The sequence below is a fragment of the Kogia breviceps genome, chromosome 17, assembly GCF_026419965.1.
Source record: "Kogia breviceps isolate mKogBre1 chromosome 17, mKogBre1 haplotype 1, whole genome shotgun sequence".
NCBI lineage: Eukaryota > Metazoa > Chordata > Mammalia > Artiodactyla > Physeteridae > Kogia > Kogia breviceps.
Genome location: NC_081326.1, coordinates 5380446 through 5403560, shown reverse-complemented (window position 1 = coordinate 5403560; position 23115 = coordinate 5380446). Strand labels below are relative to the sequence as shown.

The following is a 23115-nucleotide window of genomic DNA, read 5'->3' as shown; positions in this document are numbered from 1 at the left end:
TTTCCACTAAAACCCCTAAAATACTAGACAAAAAAAATTTTTTTTGTTTAAATGTGTAAGCGTTTTCCTGTTAACTCTTTGTCTTAGGATGCAGCCTTCCGAGGGTCCTGGCTATGTGTGCCGTGGTTGCATGCTCCAGCTTGCACAAATCACAGCAATTCCAGTTCTCCCTCACGATTCCGATTATCCATTTTCTGCCTCGGTCATATATTCAACCAGAGTCAGCCCTTGACCAGCAACATTCAAGCCTTCCCTATTGAACCGCAGTCCCCAGGAGAGATTCTCTCACGATGAGTTTTTATTTCCTGCTCCCTAACATCGATGAACTTAAATCTCATAGATGGATTCTACAAAAAGTAAGAAAAATCAAACCATCTTCAAGAAATAAAGCACTCAACAGATCCAGACTCAGAGATGACCATGATGTTAGAACTGACAGGGAATTTAAAATAACGATGATTAAAATGTTAAAAGATCTAGTAGAATAAATGGACAGTGGGCATTAACAGATGGGAATTTCATTAGAAAGATGGAAACCATAAGACAGTCAAGTGGAAATGCTGGAAACAAACAAACATGGGATGAGAGGTGAAGAATTTCTTAAATAAGCTTACTAGCAGCCTGGAAACTACAGAAGAATCAATGAGCTTGAAAAATAAGTCAGTAGGAATCACACAAACACACACAGAGGAAAAAAAAAAAATAGAGTAACTGTGGGATAAACAAACTAACATACATGTAATTGGAGTCCCAGAAAAAGAGAAAGCAGCAGAGGAATCCTTGAAGATATAACAGGCAAGAATTTTCCAAAGTCAATGAAAGAACACAAGCCAGAGATTCAAGAAGGACAAAAACCCCTAAAAACATCACTGCCAAACTGCTGAGAAGCAAAGTTAAGGGAAAAATCTTGAAGGCAGTCACAGAGGAAGCACGTTACAGAGATCCAGCACCACCGCCTGGCAAAACAACCGTGTGGTCAGCACGAGTCAAGCAGCAGCTGTGACTGGCGACGTGACCCGCTGCTGGGTTTCTCATCTTTGTCCGCGTGCTACAAAAAAAGAAAAGCTCACGTGGACTGGTCCTGGCGTCTCTGGGTTCGGAGCTTCCCCAGGGTCCTGCGCCTTCCTGGGCTCGCCACCTTGTTTTGAGAACACCAGTGCCTTGGCTTATAACAACGGAATGGAGGCTCCACAAGCCGAGGTTCTGGTGGCTCCAAAGTGTGGGGTGCAAGACTGGGCTCTGTTTCTATGAGTTGGGTTTATACAGTGCTTTCTAGGATTCTAGTTCATGGTTCCATCAGTAAGAGTTCGGGTGGGTTGCTTCTGGTTTCTGTAACTAGAGGAAGTGTCAGTGTACGTGGCTGTCCACTAGAGGGAGATGTAAGCATTAAGTTTTTAAAACGACGCAGAATCAGATTTCTAGCACAAATGTACATTAGCGAAAAAAGTAATAAATGAACTCGAAAACAACAAAAATTTAACTTCATATTACCTTCTGGTTTGTGCTATGGTTGGAACATGTTTAATATTTCCTAAAATACACATTAATAGGAGAAAAATCAAGCACATGTAAGATAAACATTATTGCTAGAGACATTTTAGGATGATAAAAGGGTTAGCCCATCAAGAAATAACAATTATAGGGATATATTCACTTAACAACAGAGCCCCAAAACACACGAAGCAAAACTGAGAACTGGAGAGAGAAATAGGTATTGAAGCGTTCCAAATTGACCAGAATCAATGCAATCCCTATCAAAATCCCAGTTTGAGGGCTTCCCTGGTGGCGCAGTGGTTGAGAGTCTGCGGATGCGGGGGACGCTGGTTGGTGTCCCGGTCCGGGAGGATCCCACGTGCCGCGGAGCGGCTGGGCCCGTGAGCCGTGGCCGCTGAGCCTGCGCGTCCGGAGCCTGTGCTCCGCAACGGGAGAGGCCGCAACAGTGAGAGGCCCGCGTACCGCTTTAAAAAAAAAAAAAAAAAAAAAAAAAAAAAAAAAAATCCCAGTTTGTTTTTTTTGCAGAAATTTACAACTTAGTTCTAAAATTCACATGCAAATGTAAGAGATACAGAATATCCAAAACACCTTCAGGAAGAACAAAGCAGGAGGACACACATTTCCTGATCTCCAAACTGGCTACAAGCCTACAGTAAAAGACTGGGGTGCTGGCATAGGGATAGACCTACAGATGAATGGGAAGAAAAAAGGCCAGAGATAAACCCTCACCTGAATGGTCAATTGGTTTTTCAAAAAGGGCGCCAAGAGATTTCAGTGGAACATTCATTTCCACGGACAGTGCTGGACAACTGAATATCCACATACAAAACGGTGAAGTTGAACCCCCAACCTCATACCATACACAAAAGTTAAACACAAAATGGATCAAATACCTATATATAAGAGCTAAAACGATAAAACTCTTGGGCTTCCCTGATGGCGCAGTGGTTGCGAGTCCGCCTGCCGATGCAGGGGACGCGGGTTCGTGCCCCGGTCCGGGAGGATCCCACGTGCCGCGGAGCGGCTGGGCCCGTGAGCCGTGGCCGCTGCGCCTGCGCGTCCGGAGCCTGTGCTCCGCAACGGGAGAGGCCGCAGCAGTGAGAGGCCCGCGTACCGCAAAACAAACAACCAAACAAACAAACACTATAAAACTCTTTAGGAGAAAACATAAATGTTATGTGTTCATGACCTTGGATTTGGAAATGCTCCTTCGACACTCAAACAATAAAAAGACAGGTAAATTGGACTTCAACAACATTGAAAACCTCTGTGCATCCAAAGATATGAACAAGAAAGTGAAAAAGACAACCCGCAGAACAGGATTTGAAAATCATACCTGATACGGGTATAGCATCCAGAATATGGAAAGAACTCTTACAGCTGAACAACAAAAAGATGAATACTGAGTTAAAGAATGAGCAAAGGACTCGAGTAGACATCCTCCAAAGATTTACAAAGGGCCAACAACCACATAAAAAGATGCTTAGCATTTTTGGTCATTAGGGAAATGCAAATCAAACCCACAATGAGGTATTATTTCACACCAACTAGGATGGCTGTCCTTAAAAACATAAAGACAAAAGTAACTGCTGACAAGGACACGGGGAAACGGGAGCCCTCTTACCTTGCTGGTGGGAATGTAAAACGGTGCAGCCACTTTGGGAACCAGTCTGGCCGAAAAAATTAAAACAGCGTCACGGGACCAGGCTCATTCTCCCGTAGCACAGCAAGCCAAACGCCCAGACGCCGAGGTTTGCAGCAGAGCAAGGGCTTGTTCACCGGACAGCCAAGCAGGCAAACCTCAAGCGCACCTGCCCCAAGGCCCCCACGCCTTGGGCTATTTATGGAATGAGCTGAGGCGTGGGGCGTGAGCGTGGAGGCGTGGGGCAAGGTGATTGGGGCTAAGGAAAAGGGGAGTAAACCCTCGTTCTGAGCAGGTGCAACTAAGCTACGTGCTTCTCCACGGGATGCCTCTGCTGGGAGTGGAGAGTTGGGTCCTCCGAGCTCAAAAGGGCACTGATCAGACATTTGAGCGCGCACAGCTGAGGGTCGGGGTCTTGCCGAGGCTTAGCTGTGGCTCAAGCTCAGACCGGACACAGCTGAGCCCGAATTCCTGAAAAACAACTCGGGCAAGCAACTTGTTTAGGCTACGTGACCCTTGGAAGACAATTAAATCAAGCTTGATCAGGGAAGGCACCTTACAGTTGTTCATTATTTCTTAAGCAAGTTACCGTTTAGTGGATCCTACCCATGGCTACCCTCGCTTTCCTTAGAGTCACCACATGACCCGGCAAACCCACTCTTAGCTCTACACTCAGGACATGTGAAACGTACGTGCACATGAGAACTTGAGCGTGCATGTTGGTAGCAGCACTATTTATAACCAGTAAAAAGTGGGAAGAGGCTCGGCAACGGCCCCGGCTGGCTGCTTCATTCTTTCTCTGTCTCCCTGAGGTCTCTCACCCTCCTGGGTAGCTCGGCTAGGCCCGGTGTGTCCAAGGACCACTGTCCTCACATCCTTTCTCTGTCCAGTTGAGCTTCCTGGATAAGCTCCGGAAGGCTCCGATGAAGGTGAGCCTTCACAGCAAAGCCACCATTAGCCTTTGAGTCTAGCCCCCAGGCCTGCTACCTTGGGGACAGGCAGTCCCCTGTGGTATGGCATGGCAGGGGCTTGGGGCCAGAACTTCACAGCATGAAGCCACCCGTAAGTGGAGGCCACTGTGTGTGTGCAGCTCCTAGTGCCACCGTGTGGGTGACATAAGCAAGCATGTGAAGATCTTGGCACAAACACTGATGCGTTGCCTGACCTTTTCTGATCGCATAAAGGATGCTTTCTTTATCAGAAACTAAATAGTGGATTTGTTCTCCTGTTGATTGGCTGTGTCCCCTTGAGTCAGCCTGTCTTCTCTACCTCTGTATCTCCAGCACCTAAAAAGTGCTTTACATCAAGTGGGTGCTAAGTTAACATGAATGAATGAATGAGTAAATGAATGAAATATTCGCTGAAGGATCTCTCCATCTCTCCCTCATTCCCTAACAGCTCCTCTCACGTGCGTGGTGTTCAGACCACGTTTGACGGATCAATTTTATCTTTGAACGTACAGGTGGCGTGCTTACTCTTTGCTAAATCTGTAGGCAGGTTCCTGTTGGTCCCACTGAACTTCTTGTGGGGTTCTGAGCTGTAACGGAGGGGCCCTGAGCTTCAGATACGGGGTTGTGTCCTGGATTTGCCACTTACGAATGACAAAGAGCATTTGTGACCGCAGATCGTGCCAAAAGCCCTCGGAAACATCTTACACCATGGCCTTATTGCATCTCGACGTCTGTGTTACGAGTCATGCACTGTGATCGTCCCCGTTTTACGGGCAACAGAGCAAAGACGTGGGGAGGACGGCCTCTTGTGCTAAGGTGTATACTTAGCGGCAGGGCCAAGTTTCCACTGGCTTGATCATCTGAACCATGTCAAGCTATGTGACATTAGCCACTAAACCTCCATGCCTCTATTTCCCCATCTCTAAAATAGCTAAAATACCTTCCCTGCCTAACTGAGTTGGTTATTTTATTCAAGTAGGAAATATATGTCAGAAGCTTTAAAAAGTGAAAACCTCGAAAATAATGTAAAAATTATGATTCTCTGAAATAGAACTTATCAACACCTTCTTATTCTCTAGTCCCGTGAAATTGTATTTGTTCGATGGACACATTTAGATACACTAGGCATTTACAACCTTGACACCATGTGTTTAAGATTCAAAACAATATTTGAGAATAAGATATTCTGTATATGCCATTAAAAAAACTGTTTTTTTCATAAAAATAGTCGAAGACATGTGAATAGACACAGTTCCTAAGAACGTATTATGAAAGCTTCAAATTAATCATAACAAGACCTCCCCCCGCCCCACAGCCCTTTCCACTTTGTTCTCCCACTGACCTGCCCTGATCCACGGGATCCATGGGAGGAGCCTTGGTCCACGGGAGCCCCATGAAAAGCACAAAGCTTTGCATTGATTGAGGTGATCTATGTTCCACCGTTAAGTTGGTTTGACTTGTGAATTCAGGAAAACAACTGGATAGTTTTCAATTCCAAACAATTGACTCAATTGTTTGACCATATTCACAGCTCATTTTATTTAGAGCAATTACACACATGTAAACTGTTTACTGCAGTTCTGAATAGAAATCACCTGTGTGCCATCAGGTTACCGTAAACAGATAGCTTGAGCAGTTCTTTCTACTTTCTGTTCCTCTAGTTTGAGTTCCCGTGTTTTGTATGTATCTTTTCATGGGGATGGTGAGTTGGACTCGGGCCCTATATTCTCTGAACTTCTTCCTCGGCAAATCAGCGTGGACCCTTCACTAGTCTACAAATACAGAGGAAACTGACAGACTACGGAGGGATTAGCGTGTTTAAATAAGCTCGGTTCATGCCAGGCCTTCTGGCAACTAAAACATACTCCTTCTGTATCGGGGCACATACTTTTCCCCCTGCTGCTGTGGAAACCCCACAGGTCAGAGCTCACAGCTTTCTTGTTTCCTACTGTGTTCCCGGTGTTGACGCAATGCTTGATACACGTAGTAGGTGCTCAGCGTGTGTGTGTGTAATAAAACGTCACAGTTTGAAACACAGCAGAGAATAAAAAAGGAAGCAAATGACTTTCCAACTCAGCTGGCATGTGTTCATTTCCTGACATTTCGCCAATCACTGTACTAAACACATCGAGACGTCATTAGAATCCAAGCGCAAAACTCGATGCACTTGACTCATCAGGAAACCTTGCAGGTACATCCTTGCGGGCTATTAATAGTCGTGACAACTGTAACCAGCATCCGAATCCCTGCTCATCAGGTTAGAGGCTGCACGTTAGGGGTGAGATAGAAGCCACGTGTGGACACGGGACAGTAACGAGAAGTGACATCCCTAGAAGGAAGACATAAACCGTGTGTAAACAAGAAAAATATGAATATGGATATTCATGCCTCGGCTTTTCCTCATCCCGCTAAAGAAAACTGGGTGTGTGTGCATCCTGGGGTTCTGAGAGGGGGTGGGGAAGACAAGGCTTAAGGACATTTTCTTGGAGCTGTGGATGTACTTCTCCTTTACCATTTTGAAAATCTTTTAATTTTGACAAAATTATAGATGCATGGGAAGTTGCAGGTGATTCCTAGAGGTCCCATGTACCCTTTTGGGGGGGGTTTTGTTTTGTTTTGCTGTACGTGGGCCTCTCACTGTTGTGGCCTCTCCCGTTGCGGAGCACAGGCTCCGGACGCCCAGGCCCAGCGGCCATGGCTCACGGGCCCAGCCGCTCCGCGGCATGTGGGATCTTCCCAGACCGGGGCACGAACCCACGTCCCCTGCATCGGCAGGCGGACTCTCAACCACTGCGCCACCAGGGAAGCCCCCCTTGTACCCTTTTTTCACTTGTTTGTTTGTTTCCATTAGTTTGCTTGAGAGATGACTCCAAAGGGTTAAACTGTCTGGCAGTTAGACTGGTGTTTTCTCTGACTGTGGTATCCTGCTGTGACAGGCCACCTAAAGGTTCTGCTTTTAATGAGTCATATAGAACTCAGACATCGTAATTCAAAAAGGCACATCAGCCTAGGTACATTTAGTGGGCACAAGGTCCTAAAAGAATCTAAATGGATTGAGAAGTCTACCTACTGACACACAATGATTGATATTCATAATTATGATATCAAATCACCCATGAAAAAATATTTGTGGTCTCTGTTTAAGGAGATGAAAAAGTATGAAATGAACCTATGGATTCTGGAGCCAAAAACCAGAAACAAACCAAAGGCTCACCAGTAGGGAATCAGTTAACTAAATTAGAGTACATTTAGTCAACGGAAGACGATACACACAGAAGACAATGAAGGGATTTATACAGATACATACATAATGCATATATATGTATTGTCATGGGAAACACACACAATATGACAGTCATTTTTCTAGTGCTATAAAAAACTCTTTAATAGGGCTTCCTTGGTGGCGCAGTGGTTGAGAGCCCGCCTGCCGATGCAGGGAACGCGGGTTCGCGCCCCGGTCCGGGAGGATCCCACGTGCCGCGGAGCGGCTGGGCCCGTGAGCCGTGGCCGCTGCGCCTGCGCGTCCGGAGCCTGTGCTCCGCAACGGGAGAGGCCACAACAGTGAGAGGCCCGCGTACCGCAAAAAAACAAAAACAAACAAACAAAAAACTCTTTAATAGAACCCCATCTTTGCCCATGTTTATGTGTGACTCACCAACTTATCTCCATGTTGTCAAATCCAGAGGTCATTTCTTTGTCATCTTCCTTGACCTCAAAGTAGCACGTGATGCAGAAAATGTCTCATCTTTCCTCAAGTACATCCTCCTCTTGCTTCCTGTGACACCGCATTCTCTCGGTTTTCTTCCTGGTCCTTCCTTACCCGTCTCCTCTTCACCAGTTCTCTGACTAACCTCGAGAAATGGGCTGCTCTGGGGTCTGGTGTTAAATTCTGTTCTTTTCTTGGGCTTTATTTTCTCCCTAGGTGATCTAATAAGGTCTTTGGACTCTAAATGCCATCCAAATGCTGATGACTTGAGATACCCATTTCCACCCCTGACTTTTCTCCCCAGCTTCTGGCTCAAGTTCAATTGTTAACGTGACAACACAGCAGTCTGTGTAGCTGAAGATAGTGTTTTGATCTGCTGCCCTCCAAAATCTCTCTCCCGACTCTCAGGTGTTCCTACATATGACCTAGCTCTTGCCTGTCTTCTGCTCTTATATCTTAACCAAGTTTCCCCTCATTTACTCTGTTCTGACCAATCCTACCTCCCTTCTGGTTCTTAGAACAAGTTCATCCTTAGCTCAGGACGTGTGCATTTGGTAAAATCTCTCTTCCTTCTGGTTTTGATTTGGCCAATCCCCTCTTGTCATTCAGATCTCAGAGGAGCACATCAGCACCTACAGTTGCTCTTATCCCCTGGTAGCTCTCGACACCTTGTTTTATTTTATTCGTAAGTCTTCAATTTTATTATCTGTCTCTCTACTGAAATAGTGTCTTCATTAGAGCAGGGAATAAGTCTGTCTTATTAAAACCTGTAGCCAGAATACCTTTGAAGAGTTCTTGGCACAGAATAGGTGCTCAATTACTATATAAGTGTGTATAGAAATAAAGTTTGGAAGGATATATACCAAACAGTTAACAGTTGTTTCCTCTGAGTGGGCAGTCGTTGAGGAGGTAAATTATGAATTGACTTTCTACCAAGATATGTTTCAGTTAGTCTTAAATTATTTGAAATGAAGTTGTATTCCTTTAACAATTAGAAAAATTAGTAAACATATTTTCAATTAGAATAAAATGGTTAATAAAATTTTGATGTTTTAAAATAAACTATGTTTAATTGGAAGATGCATTTACGTGGGATGCTTTCTTGAGGATGTTAGGTAAGTAACGTGTTACTATATATAGTAAAATACCTGTGATTTTGTAAAAGCGCTGAAACATGAAGCAGCAGAAACATTTCACCCAGTTCTCTCTCCTTTGAACTTGACTGCTGTATTTCTCATGAATCATTTAAATTGATTTCTTCTTAAATGTAACAAGATCAAATCATTAGCTTAATGATAACTTATGCTTATTTTTCTTTAAATTGTTATATTTTACCTCTTGATTTGGTATGTTCATCCTGAACAGGTTTACTTGTTCTTTTTATAAGCATACTAAATTTGTAATATTAGCTGTCATTCCCAGGTCTGAATGTTAAGTCAACATATGTTCGAGAGACCTTCAGCTTATCAAGTATTGCAGGTTTCTGATGGTTTTGGAACCTCTTCTGATGCCTGTGGACTTAGTTCAAGGCCAGTTATTTTTTTTTCCCTAATAGGGATGGTTAATTGTTTGCTTTGATCACTCCAGTGAAGCATCTTACCATATATAAAAGTCTAGCTGGAGTCTGTGTTGTGACACCCTTACCTTTCTCATCGCAGACTCTGCTCCTCAGAAGTTTTGCATTAGACCTGCAAAATGATAAGCCTCTCTTTGATCTGGGGGATTGTTATAGCAGTGTGCTGTTGTTTGTGGCTTCTCCTTGGAACGAGGAGAAGGTAAGGAAAGCTTTACTTTTAAATTGCATTTTTGTTCATTCATTTAATGTTCTTTTACCTTCATTGTTATACCATAAAGTTGGTTTTCTGTACTCACATATGCTAGCATTTTCTTCCTTAATTTTTTTAAAGTGAAAGATTTTAATTTAAAATTTTGAAAGTATCTTTTTTATTATATCTCACAAAAGATATAATGGCAAAGTTTCCTTTTTAGTATTGACATATACTAGTGGTAATGTAAAAATGGACAAACTTGTTAAACATCACTGACAGAAATTTTATGAGCTCTCTGTGTGTGTGTTTATGTGTGCGTGTAAAGAGAAAGTCTGTATTAGTAAGGATATAAGTGGTAAGTGGACCAGCAGTTCCTATCATGTGGATTAAATAGATGCTCTGACTAAATAAATGTTCTTTTTTCAGCTAGTTCTTGTGCATTGTATACACTCAGTCTAAGCTGGGAAAGAGTATAGAGCCTGCATTGATCATTCTATTACTATTTTCTTATTAATGATAAGCAACCATGGTGAACTGGGAAGCTGTTAAATGTATGAGGCATCACTTTTATTTGTATGTATCATTTACAATTGGTTCAAGAAATACTAACAGAATCAGATACATAGCCATAGTTTATTTAACTTCTGATTGCCTCAAAGAGTATTGGGGGGGGAGGTGTGCAAATTTTCTCTGCCTTCTCAATCTCCTAAAGACAGAAGTAGATTGCTGTGCTGTCTACCTTTTACAGGTTTTTTGTTTGTTTGTTTTGCCCTTTATGGTATTTTAATATTAACTACCAGGACTGGTAGTTTCTAGTTTTAATTAAACCACTTATCTGCAAACTATGAAAATAAAAAGAATTTTATGCTATGTTATTCTACCAAGAGGGATAGTGTTTTATGTTGGAAAGTAAATGTTTATATATATATATATATATATTTTTTGGTACGCGGGCCTCTCACCGCCGTGGCCTCTCCCGTTGCGGAGCACAGGCTCCGGACGCGCAGGCGCAGTGGCCACGGCTCACGGGCCCAGCTGCTCCGCGGCACGTGGGATCCTCCCGGACCGGGGCACGAACCCGCGTCCCCCGCATCGGCAGGCGGACTCTCAACCACTGCGCCACCAGGGAAGCCCTGTTTATATTCTTAAATAAAAACATTTAAAATAGCATCAAAGAGCACTGAATTATAATCAATAACCATGTCAATACTTACCTAACTCAATTTCACTTTATAATGTGCTAACTTCTCAAAGATTCCCCTCTGCAACTATCATTACAGAATAATAATATATTTAAACTATGAAGATTTTGAAAACTTCAATTCTGCAATCCTTTTTGTCATTCAGGATCCTATACCTTTAGAGAAAACAATCAAATGAAACATTTTGAGATACTTAGGCAAACGATGCTTAGAAAAAACATAAACCCTAGAGTGTAGTTTCATCTCTACACTGATAGGGAAAATCTTGTTGGCCTGCTCGATCCTTTTAGCCTTATCATTGAGAAGAGCGAGGGGCACATATTAGACATTCAGTGTTTGCCGAACGCCTGCATGGATGCATGGATGGATTTAGCTATCATCTTCACCAACGTATCATGTTACTAGGTTACTATAACTCATTATTCTAGTAGAGGAGCAGGGCCCCACCAACCAAAAAAGTATCAATAAACTATAGAGTTTCGAAGTTTGAAGTCAGGGGTAAAAAATGTAACGTAAACAAATATAAATAAAGAACAATGTGCGATTTTCCATATTTACCATCTCTTTGTGTCTTACAGGCAAATGGGTGAACCACCTCTGAAGAATGGGTTGATTCCATACCTGGGTTGTGCGCTGCAGTTCGGTGCTCATCCTCTTGAGTTCCTCAGAGCAAATCAAAGGAAATATGGTCATGTTTTCACCTGCCAACTCATGGGCAACTATGTCCACTTCATCACCAATCCCTTGTCATACCATAAGGTGCTGTATCATGGAAAATACTTTGACTGGAAAATATTTCACTTCACTGCTTCTGCAAAGGTAACCAGGTTTGCATTTATATAGCATTCGGCTTTATTATCTTCTACCTTTTTCTACGTCAATCTATTGAATCATTTTGACACACTCAGATGTAAAGCCGGAGATGCTGAAGACAGGTACCCTTACATGGAGATTCTTAGAAACACAATAAACCAAATTAGACAGAATCTCTTGGTGTTAATCCTTTAAAAAGTCAAAATCGGTATAGCTTTGTCATTCCTTAATCAGCTGATGAGGGTGAAATAAAAATCAAACGTCTTACTGAACCAGATGGCATGGTATGAATAAGACAGGTACAAACTCTCTCACGTCAACAATTTCTCCACAAGACCCAGAGTGCAAGCTGGAAACTTAATGTTTAACAATTGTTTTGCCACACAGTTGTTTAATTTTGTTAAGGAATTGACCAGATATTTTGGCATCACTTAGATGAGATCTAAGAGGCTCTTTTATAGAGAAAAAATTAATCAATATTAAGTGAGTCTCTGCAAAGAAATATGAGAACTGGTCTCTGCTACTAAGTAGCTTAAAGTCTGGTTAAGATACATTTACAAAGAATATAAAAGAGAACTAATGAACATTCTTTTAGTACCAAATTAATGTGCAAATAAATGCAGAAGCATAAGAAAAATAAGAAATAGAAGACCAGAGTGGTTGTGAGGGACTCAGACTCGGCCTTGAAGGAAGGGCGTGATTTGGCCATTTGTAAAGTGCTATGAAATTGCATGTGGGAAGGCCGGTTTTCCTTTTTTTTTTTTTTTTTTTTTTAACAAGTAGAGAATCATGAAAGCATCTAATCTGTGTTTCAGACATTTACTAGTCTTAGGTCGGGTTTAATTTCTTTTTTTCACACATTTCATTTACGGTCAGGCATTTGGACACAGAAGTATTGACCCCAGTGATGGAAATACCACCGACAACATAAGTAAAACTATCATCAAGACTCTGCAGGGCGATGCCTTGAATTCCCTCACAGAAGCCATGATGGAAAACCTCCAACTTGTCCTGAGACCCCAGGTGGTCCCCAAGCCCGAGACGCCCGCCTGGACGTCCGAGGGGATGTATGCCTTTTGCTACCGAGTGATGTTTGAAGCTGGGTATTTCACGCTCTTTGGCAAAGATCTCACAGGGCAAGACGCACAAAAAGCACTCATTCTGAATCACCTGGACCACTTCAAGCAATTTGACAAAATCTTTCCGGCCCTGGTAGCAGGTTTCCCCATTCACATGTTCAAGACGGGCCACTACGCCCGCGAGAAACTGGCGGAGGGCTTGCGGCTCCAGAAACTCAGAAAGAGAGACCACATCTCGGAACTGGTCAGGTTTCTGAGTGACACGCTCTCCGCCTTGGACGACACGGAGAAAGCCAAGTCTCTCGTTGCTGTCCTCTGGGCCTCGCAAGCAAACACCATTCCAGCGGCTTTCTGGAGCTTATTCCAGATGATTAGGTAATTAGCAAATTATCCATTTATTTCTTCATTTTAGGTGAAAGCAGAAATTCAACCATTTTTAACTAAAAAAAAAAAAAAAAAAAAGACGTGGTACCTTCTCATGCTGTCAATCAAGAATGTGGTATTTACCCTTGTAAAAGTTTAACATGTATCAGCTCATCTAACCCTCCAAAAATAGCTGTGGCTGGTAAACACATCTTGTAGAAAGAAGCAGAGACCGTTCCAGGGAAAGGAACGTGCTGGTACAGGGTCAATGTAGGCTGTCTGCACCAGAGCCCTTGCTCTTAACTCCAAGCTGTTCTTCATGACACCTCCTAAAGTCCATGAATTTGGTCTTTATAATCATAAAAATATCCTTATGTGATGACTGACGCATTGTCAGTGAAAAGAACAGTGCCTGTGTCTTATTCGTCTGCACGTTGACTGTTTTTTCACTGTTAGTGATTTTTGCTGCCACACTCTTCGACCAACTCTGATAGCTATGAATAAGAATCATAATATATTATTATTGATGGGATTTAGCTAGAGTTTGCCTTTTAAAACTACATATTAAAAAAAACCTGTATGTAACATATATTTTGCATAACGTGATGTCTTCCCAGAGTGATAGTCTTTTGGGAATTTGACAGTCAAATGGTTTATTGAATTATTCCAGTTCAATTGGATGTTGAGTGTCACATAGACACAAAATTGTGTCACATAGACACAAAATTATTATTCCATAGGATCGGGAATGCCAAAGTTCCATTGAAGGCTGATAATTTTACGTCTTTAATATAAAAAAATTTTAAACAATTACAGATATAAAAAACCATTATTAATCTTTCTCAAAGTTTAAATGCCTTCCAAAGTTTTTACTTGAGAAAGCTCTTTCTGGAATAAATTCACATATTTACAGTGAGGTTACAGCATCAGTTTTCTATCCTATAAGTAAGAGTAGCCATTTCATGATAAGCATGCAAAGACTTACCAGTCAAACATTTCTGAGACTCAGTTTACTGAGATCATGTTACATGGCTACATTCCCAGGGCACTGAGGATCCAGTAAATGTCAATGCACTAAAGTGAAGTGGCATTCATTTCACCAAAGTGTTAGAACAATAAATGATTATGTAGATGGAAAAGCTGTTCTACGTGGAATCACATGCATGTTAAGAGTAAATTTAAATTTCCTTTGGCATTTTTAGCAAGTACTTTAGAATTGTTACCTTGGATGCGATTTTCTTTCTCAATTGCCATGCATATGACTAATTTAACCGTTTAATCCTTATTAGAAACATTTATTTATAAAAGTCTGGTCAAAGTTTTACTTCTATGTAGCAGGACCCTTTTATTTTTTATAAATTTATTTATTTTATTTATTTCTTTTTGGCTGCATTGGGTCTTCGTTGCTGCATGCGGGCTTTCTCTAGTTGCGGCGAGCGGGGGCTACTCTTCGTTGCGGTGCACAGGCTTCACATTGCGGTGGCTTCTCTTGCTGCGGAGCATGGGCTCTAGGCACGCAGGCTTCAGTAGTTGCGGCATGAGGGCTCAGTAGTTGTGGCTCGGAGGCTTAGTTCTTCCGCGGCATGTGGGATCTTCCCGGACCAGGGCTCGAACAGGTGTCCCCTGCAATGGCAGGCGGATTCTCAACCACTGCGCCACCAGGGAAGCCCACGGGACACTTTGAAGGCAACAGTTCTTGCTAACATGCAAGGACTTAAAACACAACTATAAAATAGAGTAGAAAAATAAATGGGAATGTCCCTTTCCCACCTTCTCTGTATCTTGACCACCTGGTTAAAAGAAGGGGAAACGCCTATTTGTTTGCAGACCTTTTGGTAGAGAAAAAACTGTTCTGTACCTCTTTTCTTTTCCCTTAACCTTTCATAGGAACCCGGAGGCAATGAAAGCGGCCACTGAAGAAGTGACTAAAATGCTAGAGAACGCTGGTCAGAAAATTAGCTTTGAAGACAATCCAGTTTATTTGAACCGGATACAACTGGATGACATGCCCGTGCTAGGTGTGTTTGCTGTGTTGTTACATGTCATTTCCTGCATCGTACTAACAGGAGTTGGCAGTACACATCACGCTCTTACTTGTTGCATACTTACTTGCTTGTCCGGAAAAACACGAACTCTTTTGGCCAACTCAATACTTGTATATAACAAGTGAGGAAATGGGCACTTAGAGGTTAACTCACTGCCTGGGATTGGATGGTGGAACCAATGACAGAGAGAGTGTGGAGCTCTTGACTCTGCACTTTCAACCTCTTCTCTGTGCTGCCCTGCTCTCTGCCTCATTGTTACTGCTCTTACCAGTAATCTTAGAGTTAATGGGCTACTCGTTTTCATGAAATGAAAGGGGAAAAAGTACCATCATGAAACCACAATTAGCTGCATGGGTTGGGTGGTGGGGTGGAAGGTTAGTTCATTGAAAAAAATGTTTGCTTCCCTGGATTTTATAGAAAAACAAAAGTACCATATTTTTAGAGTAAGAAAGAGTTTTCTCTTTGTTTTTGTTATGTTTCTCTAGAGGAAATAAACCAACGTATGCTTTCAGGGGCAGGGTGTCTTAGCGGAAGGGACTAGAAGGCAAGGAGCACAGGCTACAGGTGGGACTCTGCCCTGCCGTAGAAACCACGGACATGTCATTTCACTTTTGGTGGTCTTATTTTCTCACTTGTGAAATAAATTGCTAACATGCTATGATTTTAGGCACAGTCATGTGACGAGCACTTAAAGCATGACAACTAAAAGGACAGAGACTGGAAGGTCAGGCGAGACACGGGTTCGTGCCCCGGTCCGGGAAGATCCCACGCGCCGCGGAGCGGCTGGGCCCGTGAGCCGTGGCCGCTGCGCCTGCGCGTCCGGAGCCTGTGCTCCGCAACGGGAGAGGCCACAGCAGTGAGAGGCCCACGTACCACAAAGGAAAAAAAGTGATAAACTTTGAATAATTCACATGAAAGTGATTTACTGATTTTTTCCAGTTGTATTAGATGTCTAGTATCTGGTAGAAATAAGATTATTTTTCCATAAAATTATGAAAGTCTAGTTCCCTTGATGACCAAGAAGATCATTTCTTTACCAAAAGATTATTAACTCAGATTATCAGATTAGAAATACATTCAGACACAACTGAATCATTGATCACAGCACAGAAAAAGTTTGAGAAATTTTTATCTGGCCAGCTTCCCACAGTCTCTGTAGGCTTGTGTTATAGGCTGCTATAAGTGTTTCAGACTCCACATTACGTGGCCTTTATAAATACTTTGTTCTTCATTCTCCCTTCCCTCTCCTCCTTTCTTCCTTTTAAAATCTTTAGACAGTATCATCAAGGAGTCTCTGAGGCTTTCCAGTGCTTCCCTCAACATCCGGACTGCCAAAGAGGATTTCACTTTGCACCTCCAGGACGGTTCCTATAATATCCGCAAAGATGACATCATAGCTCTTTATCCGCAGTTAATGCATTTAGATCCAGAAATCTACCCAGACCCTTTGGTAAGTGACTGTTCATCAAAGTTCAGAATCCAGAAAAAAAAAAAAATCAGTATCCAGGTGATGTCTACCCAGATTGAAATAAAGAAGAAATTCACCATTGCAGAATTCATTTGATCATTGAAACCACAGGGACTGTCTCTTTTATTAATGTCAAATATTTATCTAATTTGGAGAATTTGGATGACAGCTTGAAATTTTAATTCTTATTCCTGGTATTGGTCATTACATAAACTCTACTAGATTATATCTGCAATTGTGATAATGAAGCTGCTGCCTTTCTTCTTCTTTAAAAAGTGACTGCTCCCAAATCCAGGGAATTAGGGGCTAAGATACTGTCTCCTCTAGCTCCTGATTTGAATCCTTCTTTCTAGTTCTGCCTAACAGAGAGAGGAACTAGTTGCCCAGGAGGGATAGGCGGTATAAAGGTTTCCCTTTCCCACCAGTTCTCCTTAAGTTCCAGTTTCTTATTACTTTCTGATTCAAGGTGGGGTATTTGCTAAATGACTCATAGGTTGGATTAAAAAAGAAAATTACTCTCTGGAACTTCCAGATTAAGAAAAAGATAAATTCCTTTTAAACTAGCTTATACAGTCGTTTTCTTTGTATCTTTATTGCAGGCATTTAAATATGATCGCTATCTTGATGAAAATGGCAACACGAAGAGTACCTTCTATAGTAACGGACTCAAGTTAAAGCATTACTACATGCCCTTTGGGTCAGGAGCAACTATATGTCCTGGGAGATTATTTGCTGTCCAGGAAATCAAGCAATTTTTGATTCTGATGCTTTCCTATTTTGAACTGGAGCTTGTGGAGAGCTGCGTTCAATGTCCCCCTTTGGACCAGTCCCGTGCAGGCCTGGGCGTTTTACCACCATTAAATGATATTGAGTTTAGATATAAATTCAAACATCTGTGAACCTATGCCTGGAAAAGAGGACCCCTGATGCTGTTACAGGACTGCAGAGCACCATCGTTTCCCAATCCCTTTGGACAGACATGGTTAGTGGTGGTAGAACGGATGCAGCAGGTCCAGTTCTGTTCACCGGCGCTTGCTTGTGAATCTTAACATCTTGGTGATGGTTTGCAGAGGCTATTTCAGACACTGCAAGTGAAAAAAAAAACGAGTTCCTAGAAGCACAATTATTTGTTTTCATTTCAATAAGTCAGTGAATGTTCATATAGCCATGGACTGAACTTCATTATTTTCAGAGGAAAGAGTCTTTTTTTTTTTTTTTTTCCAGAATGAAGATATTCCAATTGGCAAAATTTCTTTTTTTTTCCTAAGGAAACTGCTTTATTTTTATAAAAACCACCCAACAGTTATGCAAAACGTACATTCACGTTTTAGTGAAACTGATGACTTTTTGACCAGATATGGGGCCCTACGGGTGTAGATGTAGATTATAAAGGATATATATATATTTTTTTCCTTCGGTACACGGGCCTCTCACCGCTGTGGCCTCTCCCGTTGCGGAGCACAGGCTCCGGACGCGCAGGCTCAGCGGCCATGGCTCACGGGCCCAGCCGCTCCGCGGCACGTGGGATCCTCCCGGACCGGGGCACGAACCCGCGTCCCCTGCATCGGCAGGCGGACTCTCAACCACTGCGCCACCAGGGAAGCCCTAAAGGATATTTTAAAGGATTATATCATGCATTCTAATAAAAAGAAAATGTTTTCAGCTTTCCTTACATATAGTATTCACGGCTTTTAAAATGACGATCTTGATGTCCTGAGAACATCAAAGATGGTTTTAATATATTCTCTTTAGGTTTTAATTTATTTTTGCTGGAAATTCTAATGTCTGTGTCAGGTTTCAATGATCTTGTCTATCATTAGATTTCATATTAATTGGAAGTGTTTTTTCAGAAAAGGCAGTTTTTTTCTGATATTACTAAATATGCATCTATGGAAAGAATAATTTCTTTTAAAATATTTTAAGTGCTGGAGTTATCAGCTATAATATTTTTATTGATATTTCTCTGTATTTATATGTAAATTATATTTAACTTTTTCCTTGTACTACAAATACTAAGAACATATTATAACATTTGATAATGTTGAAATGATTCACCTTTCAGAAATAAAAGTGTGAATTTGTATGTTTTAAATTTTTAAATATTCCAAATGTTTAAAGCATTTACCTACTGATAAGTTGCAACAATTTTGTTCATTATATATTTATTTCTTAGAAAAAGCAAAATAATTATTCACTCAAAAATCTCCAGCATACTTCATAAAATTCATTAAAGATTTTTAATCTTGCTATTTATTAAATTTATTAATAATATTATCATGGAATTATCTCCTACATAGGTTATTTTTCATACCAAGAAAACTAAACTTATTTAGATGTGGCTCAAGATGAACAAAATTCTTTTACAGAAAATTTGTTTTAAGCTAAATTTCTAACGTGGTTTCCTTTCCTAATATGTTTTATATAGGCACCTCTTGGAGATATTGCAGGTTTGGTTCCAGATCTCCCCAATAAAGCAAGTCACATGAATTTTTTGGTTTCCCAGTGCATATAAAAGTTATGTTTTTACACTATATTTTAGTCTATTAAGTGTGCACTAGCATTATATCTATAAAAATGTACATACCTTAATTTAAAAATACTTTATTGCTAAAAAGTGCTAATCATCATCTGATGCTTTCAACTTCTTTGAAAATTGGAGTCAGTCCTCTCAAATCCTGCTGCTGCTATATCAACTAAGTGTATATATTCTAAATTCTTTGTTGTCACTTCAATAACCTTCACAGTACCTGTCCCAGGAGTAAATTCCATCCCAAGATACCACTTTCTTTGCTCATCCATAAGAAGAACTCATCATCCTAAAAGAAGAGGGTCAGCCTGTCCTTTGAAGCTTTGAAGCCAGGCATTGACTTCTCCCCTCTAGCTATGAAAGGCCTAGATGGCATCTTCTTCCAATTAAAGGCTGTTTCTTCTACACTGAAAATCTGTTGTTTAGTGTAGCCACCTTCATGAATATCTTAGCTAGATCTTCTGGATAACTTGCTGCAGCTTCTGCATCAGCACTTGCTGCTTCACTTTGCACTTTGATGTTATGAAGACGGCTTCTTTCCTTAAACCTCATGAACCAGCCTCTGCTGGCTCCAGACTTTTCTTCTGCAGCTTTCTTACCTCTCTCAGCCTTCATAGTATTGAAGAGAGTTAGGGCTTTGCTCTGAATCAGGCTTTAGCTTAAGGGAACGTTGTGGCTGGTTTGATCTTCTCTCCAGACCCCTGAGACTTTCTCCATATCAACAATAAGGCTGTTTCACTCTCTTTTTGCTCCTGTGTTCACGGGAGTAGCAGTTTATTTATTTATTTATTTTTGGCTGTGTGGGGTCTTCATTGCTGCACGTGGGCTAGTTGTGGCTCGCAGGCTCTACAGCACAGGCTCCGTAGTTGTGGCTCGCGGGCTGTAGAGCACAGGCCCTGTAGTTGTGGTGCACGGGCTTAGATGCTCCGCGGCATGTGGGATCTTCCCGGACCAGGGCTCGAACCTGTGTCGCCTGCATTAGCACGCGGATTCTTAACCACTGGGCCACCAGGGAAGTCCCAGGGAGTAGCACTTTTAATTTCCTTCAAGAACTTTTCCTTTGCATTTACATCTTGGCTAACTGGTATCAGAGGCCTGGCTTTTAGCGTATCTCAACTTGGACCTGCCTTCCTCACTAAGCTTCATCATTTCTAGCTTTTGATTTAAAATGAGAGACGTGGGACTCCTCCTTTCACTTGAACACTTAGAGGCCATTGTAGGGCTATTAATTGGCCTAATTTAAATACTGTTGTGTCTCGGGGAGTAGGGAGGCCCAATGAGGACAGGGAGAGAGCAGAACAGCCTGTGGGTGGAGCCGTCAGAACACACACAACATGTACTAACTTTGCCGTCTTATATGGTCATGGCTCATGATGCTCTGAAACAATTACACTAGCAACATCCAAGATCACAGATCGACCATAGCAAATATAATTATAACGAAAAAGTGTGAAAAGTGCAGGAATTACCAAAATGTGACACAGAGACACAAAGTGAGAAAATGCTGTTGGAAAAATGGTGCTGATACACTTGTTCGATGCAGGGTTGACACAAACCTTCAATCTGTAAAAAAAAATGCAACATCTGTGAAGCAGAATAAAGGGAAGTGCCTGTCACTTGCTGAATGTGTCCACACATCTTTCCACATCTTTATTCTTGTACAGGAGGGGTTACTAGTCCGTAGCACTGTGGGCCAAAGGTGTCCTGTTTTTGTATAGATTGAAAGCTAAGAGTGGTTTTTACATTTTTTTTATTGGTTGGAAAAGAATCTTTCCAACCAATCTTTCACGACATACAGAAATCACACGAAGCTCAGATCTCCATGTCCATAAGTGAAGTTTTCTTGAGACACAGTATGCCCCTTTATTTGAGCTCTTATCCCCAGCTGCTCTTACAATGCAGTTGCAGAGCTGAGTAGTTGCAACAAAGACCACGTGGTTGCAAAGCCAACAATATTTACTATCTGGGCCTTTACAGAAAACGTTTGCCAACTCCTGTCATAGTGCAATCCCACAAGCTATTTTACTCTACAATTTTATTAACTTTTAAAAATGCACTAGTATATGAGATTTTTTTTCATTTTAAAAAAGAAAGCATGTGAGGGGACTACATCAAAACAAAACCCAGATATAATTGTTTTTTGTAAAAAACCTTAATTTAGAACTTTCTTGAAGGCTAAATCATCCCATTTAGCCAAGATCTTTATCTGAAACAGGGGACTAAAATTTAAAAAAAATTTATAGTAACCAGTTGTAAGGTCAAATAAGCCTAGGAGAGACCTTCAAGATGGCGGAGGAGTGAGACGTGCAGATCACCTTCCTCCTCACAGAGACATCAGAGATACATCTACACGTGGAACTGCTCGTACAGAACACCCACCGAACGCTGGCAGAAGACCTCAGACCTCCCCAAAGGCTAGAAACTCCCCACGTACCCGGGGAGGGCAAGAGAAAAAAGAAAAAACAGAGACAAAAGTATAGGGGTGGGACCTGCGCCAGTGGGGGGGAGCCGGGAAGGAGGAAAGGTTTCCACACACTAGAAGCCCCTTCGCGGGCGGAGACTGTGGGTGGCGGAGGGGGAGGCTTCAGAGCCGCGGAGGAGAGCGCAGTAAGCGGCTGCGGAGGGCAAAGCGGAGAGATTCGCACAGAGGAGCGGTGCCGACCGGCAGTCACCAGCCCGAGAGGCTTGTCTACTCACCGGCCGGGGCGGGCGGGGCTGCGAGCTGAGGCTCGGGCTTCGGTCGGAAGCCGGGAGAGGACTGCGGTTGGCGGCGTGAACACAGCCTGAAGGGGTTAGTGCGCCACGGCTGGCCGGGAGGGAGTCCGGTTGAAGTCTGGAGCTGCCGAAGAGGCAAGAGACCTTTTCTTCCCTCTTTGCTTCCTGGGCGCGAGGAGAGGGGTTTAAGCGCGCCGCTTAAAGGAGCTCCAGAGACGGGCGCGAGCCGCGGCTGTCGGCGCGGACAGCAGAGACGGGTGTGGGACGCTAAGGCTGCTGCTGCCGCCACCAAGAGGCCTGTGTGCGAGCGCAGGTCACTCTCCACACCGCCCCTCCCGGGAGCCCGTGCAGTCCGCCACCGCCGGGGTCCCGGGATCCAGGGACAACTTCCCCGGGAAATCGCACGGCGCGCCTCGGGCCGGTGCAGCGTCACGCCGGCCTCTGACGTCACAGGCTCGCCCCGCATCCGTATCCCTTCCTCCCCCCGGCCTGAGTGAGCCAGAGACCACGAATCAGCTGCTCCTTTAACCCCGTCCTGTCTGAGCGAAGAGCAGATGCCCTCCCTCGACCTACACGCAGAGGTGGGGCCAGAACCAAAGCCGAACCCCGGGAGCTGTGCGAACAAAGAAGAGAAAGGAAGATCTCTCCCAGCAGCCTCAGGAGCAGCGGATTAAATACCCACAATCAACTTCACGTACCTTCATCTGTGGAAAACCCGCATAGACAACGAATCACCCCAAATTGAGGAGGTGGACTTTGGGAGCAAACATAGACTTGGGGTTTGCTTTCTGCACCTGATTTGTTTCTGGTTTTATGTTTGTCTTAGTTTAGTATTTAGAGTTTATTATCATTGGTAGATTTGTTTATTGATTTGGTTGCCCTCTTCCTTTTATAAAAAAAAAATATATTTTTTTTTCCTTTTTCTCTTTTTGTGTGTATGTGTATGCTTATTTGTGTGATTTCTTCTGTGTAGCTTTGCTCTTACCATTTGTCCTATGGTTCTGTCTGTCCTTTCTTTTTTTTAGTATAGTTTTTAAGCGCTTGTTATCATTGGTGGATTTATTTTTTGGTTTGGCTGCTTCTTTCTTTCTTTTTTTAATATCTTTATTGGAGTATAATTGCTTTACAATGGTGTGTTAGTTTCTGCTTTATAACAAAGTGAGTCAGCTATACATATACATATATCCCCATATCTCTTCCCTCTTGCGTCTCCCTTCCACCCTCCCTATCCCACCACTCTAGGTGGACACAAAGCACCGAGCTGATCTCCCTGTGCTATGTGGCTGCTTCCCACTATCTATTTTACATTTGGTAGTGTATATATTTCCATGCCACTCTCTCA

At 42.6% G+C, this 23115-nt stretch overlaps 1 protein-coding gene across 1 annotated transcript; it reads left to right on the top strand.

Moving 5' to 3' along the window:
• The first annotated feature begins 9487 nt into the window (after nt 1–9487).
• CYP7A1 (cytochrome P450 family 7 subfamily A member 1) lies at nt 9488–17430 on the top strand. Its single transcript, XM_059043662.2, has 6 exons — nt 9488–9567; nt 11342–11582; nt 12453–13030; nt 14906–15036; nt 16338–16513; nt 17131–17430. Exons 1-6 carry the CDS (start codon nt 9488–9490, stop codon nt 17428–17430), a joined length of 1506 nt encoding a protein of 501 aa, XP_058899645.1.
• The last annotated feature ends 5685 nt before the right edge of the window (nt 17431–23115 follow it).

What these genes read in the sequence shown, in the direction of transcription:
- CYP7A1 (XM_059043662.2), top strand. Translation starts at nt 9,488, where the DNA reads ATGATAAGCCTCTCTTTGATCTGGGGGATTGTTATAGCAGTGTGCTGT. An exon ending in CTCCTTGGAACGAGGAGAAG is followed by an intron (nt 9,568 to 11,341) that starts GTAAGGAAAGCT and finishes TGTGTCTTACAG; the next exon opens with GCAAATGGGTGAACCACCTC. An exon ending in ACTTCACTGCTTCTGCAAAG is followed by an intron (nt 11,583 to 12,452) that starts GTAACCAGGTTT and finishes ATTTACGGTCAG; the next exon opens with GCATTTGGACACAGAAGTAT.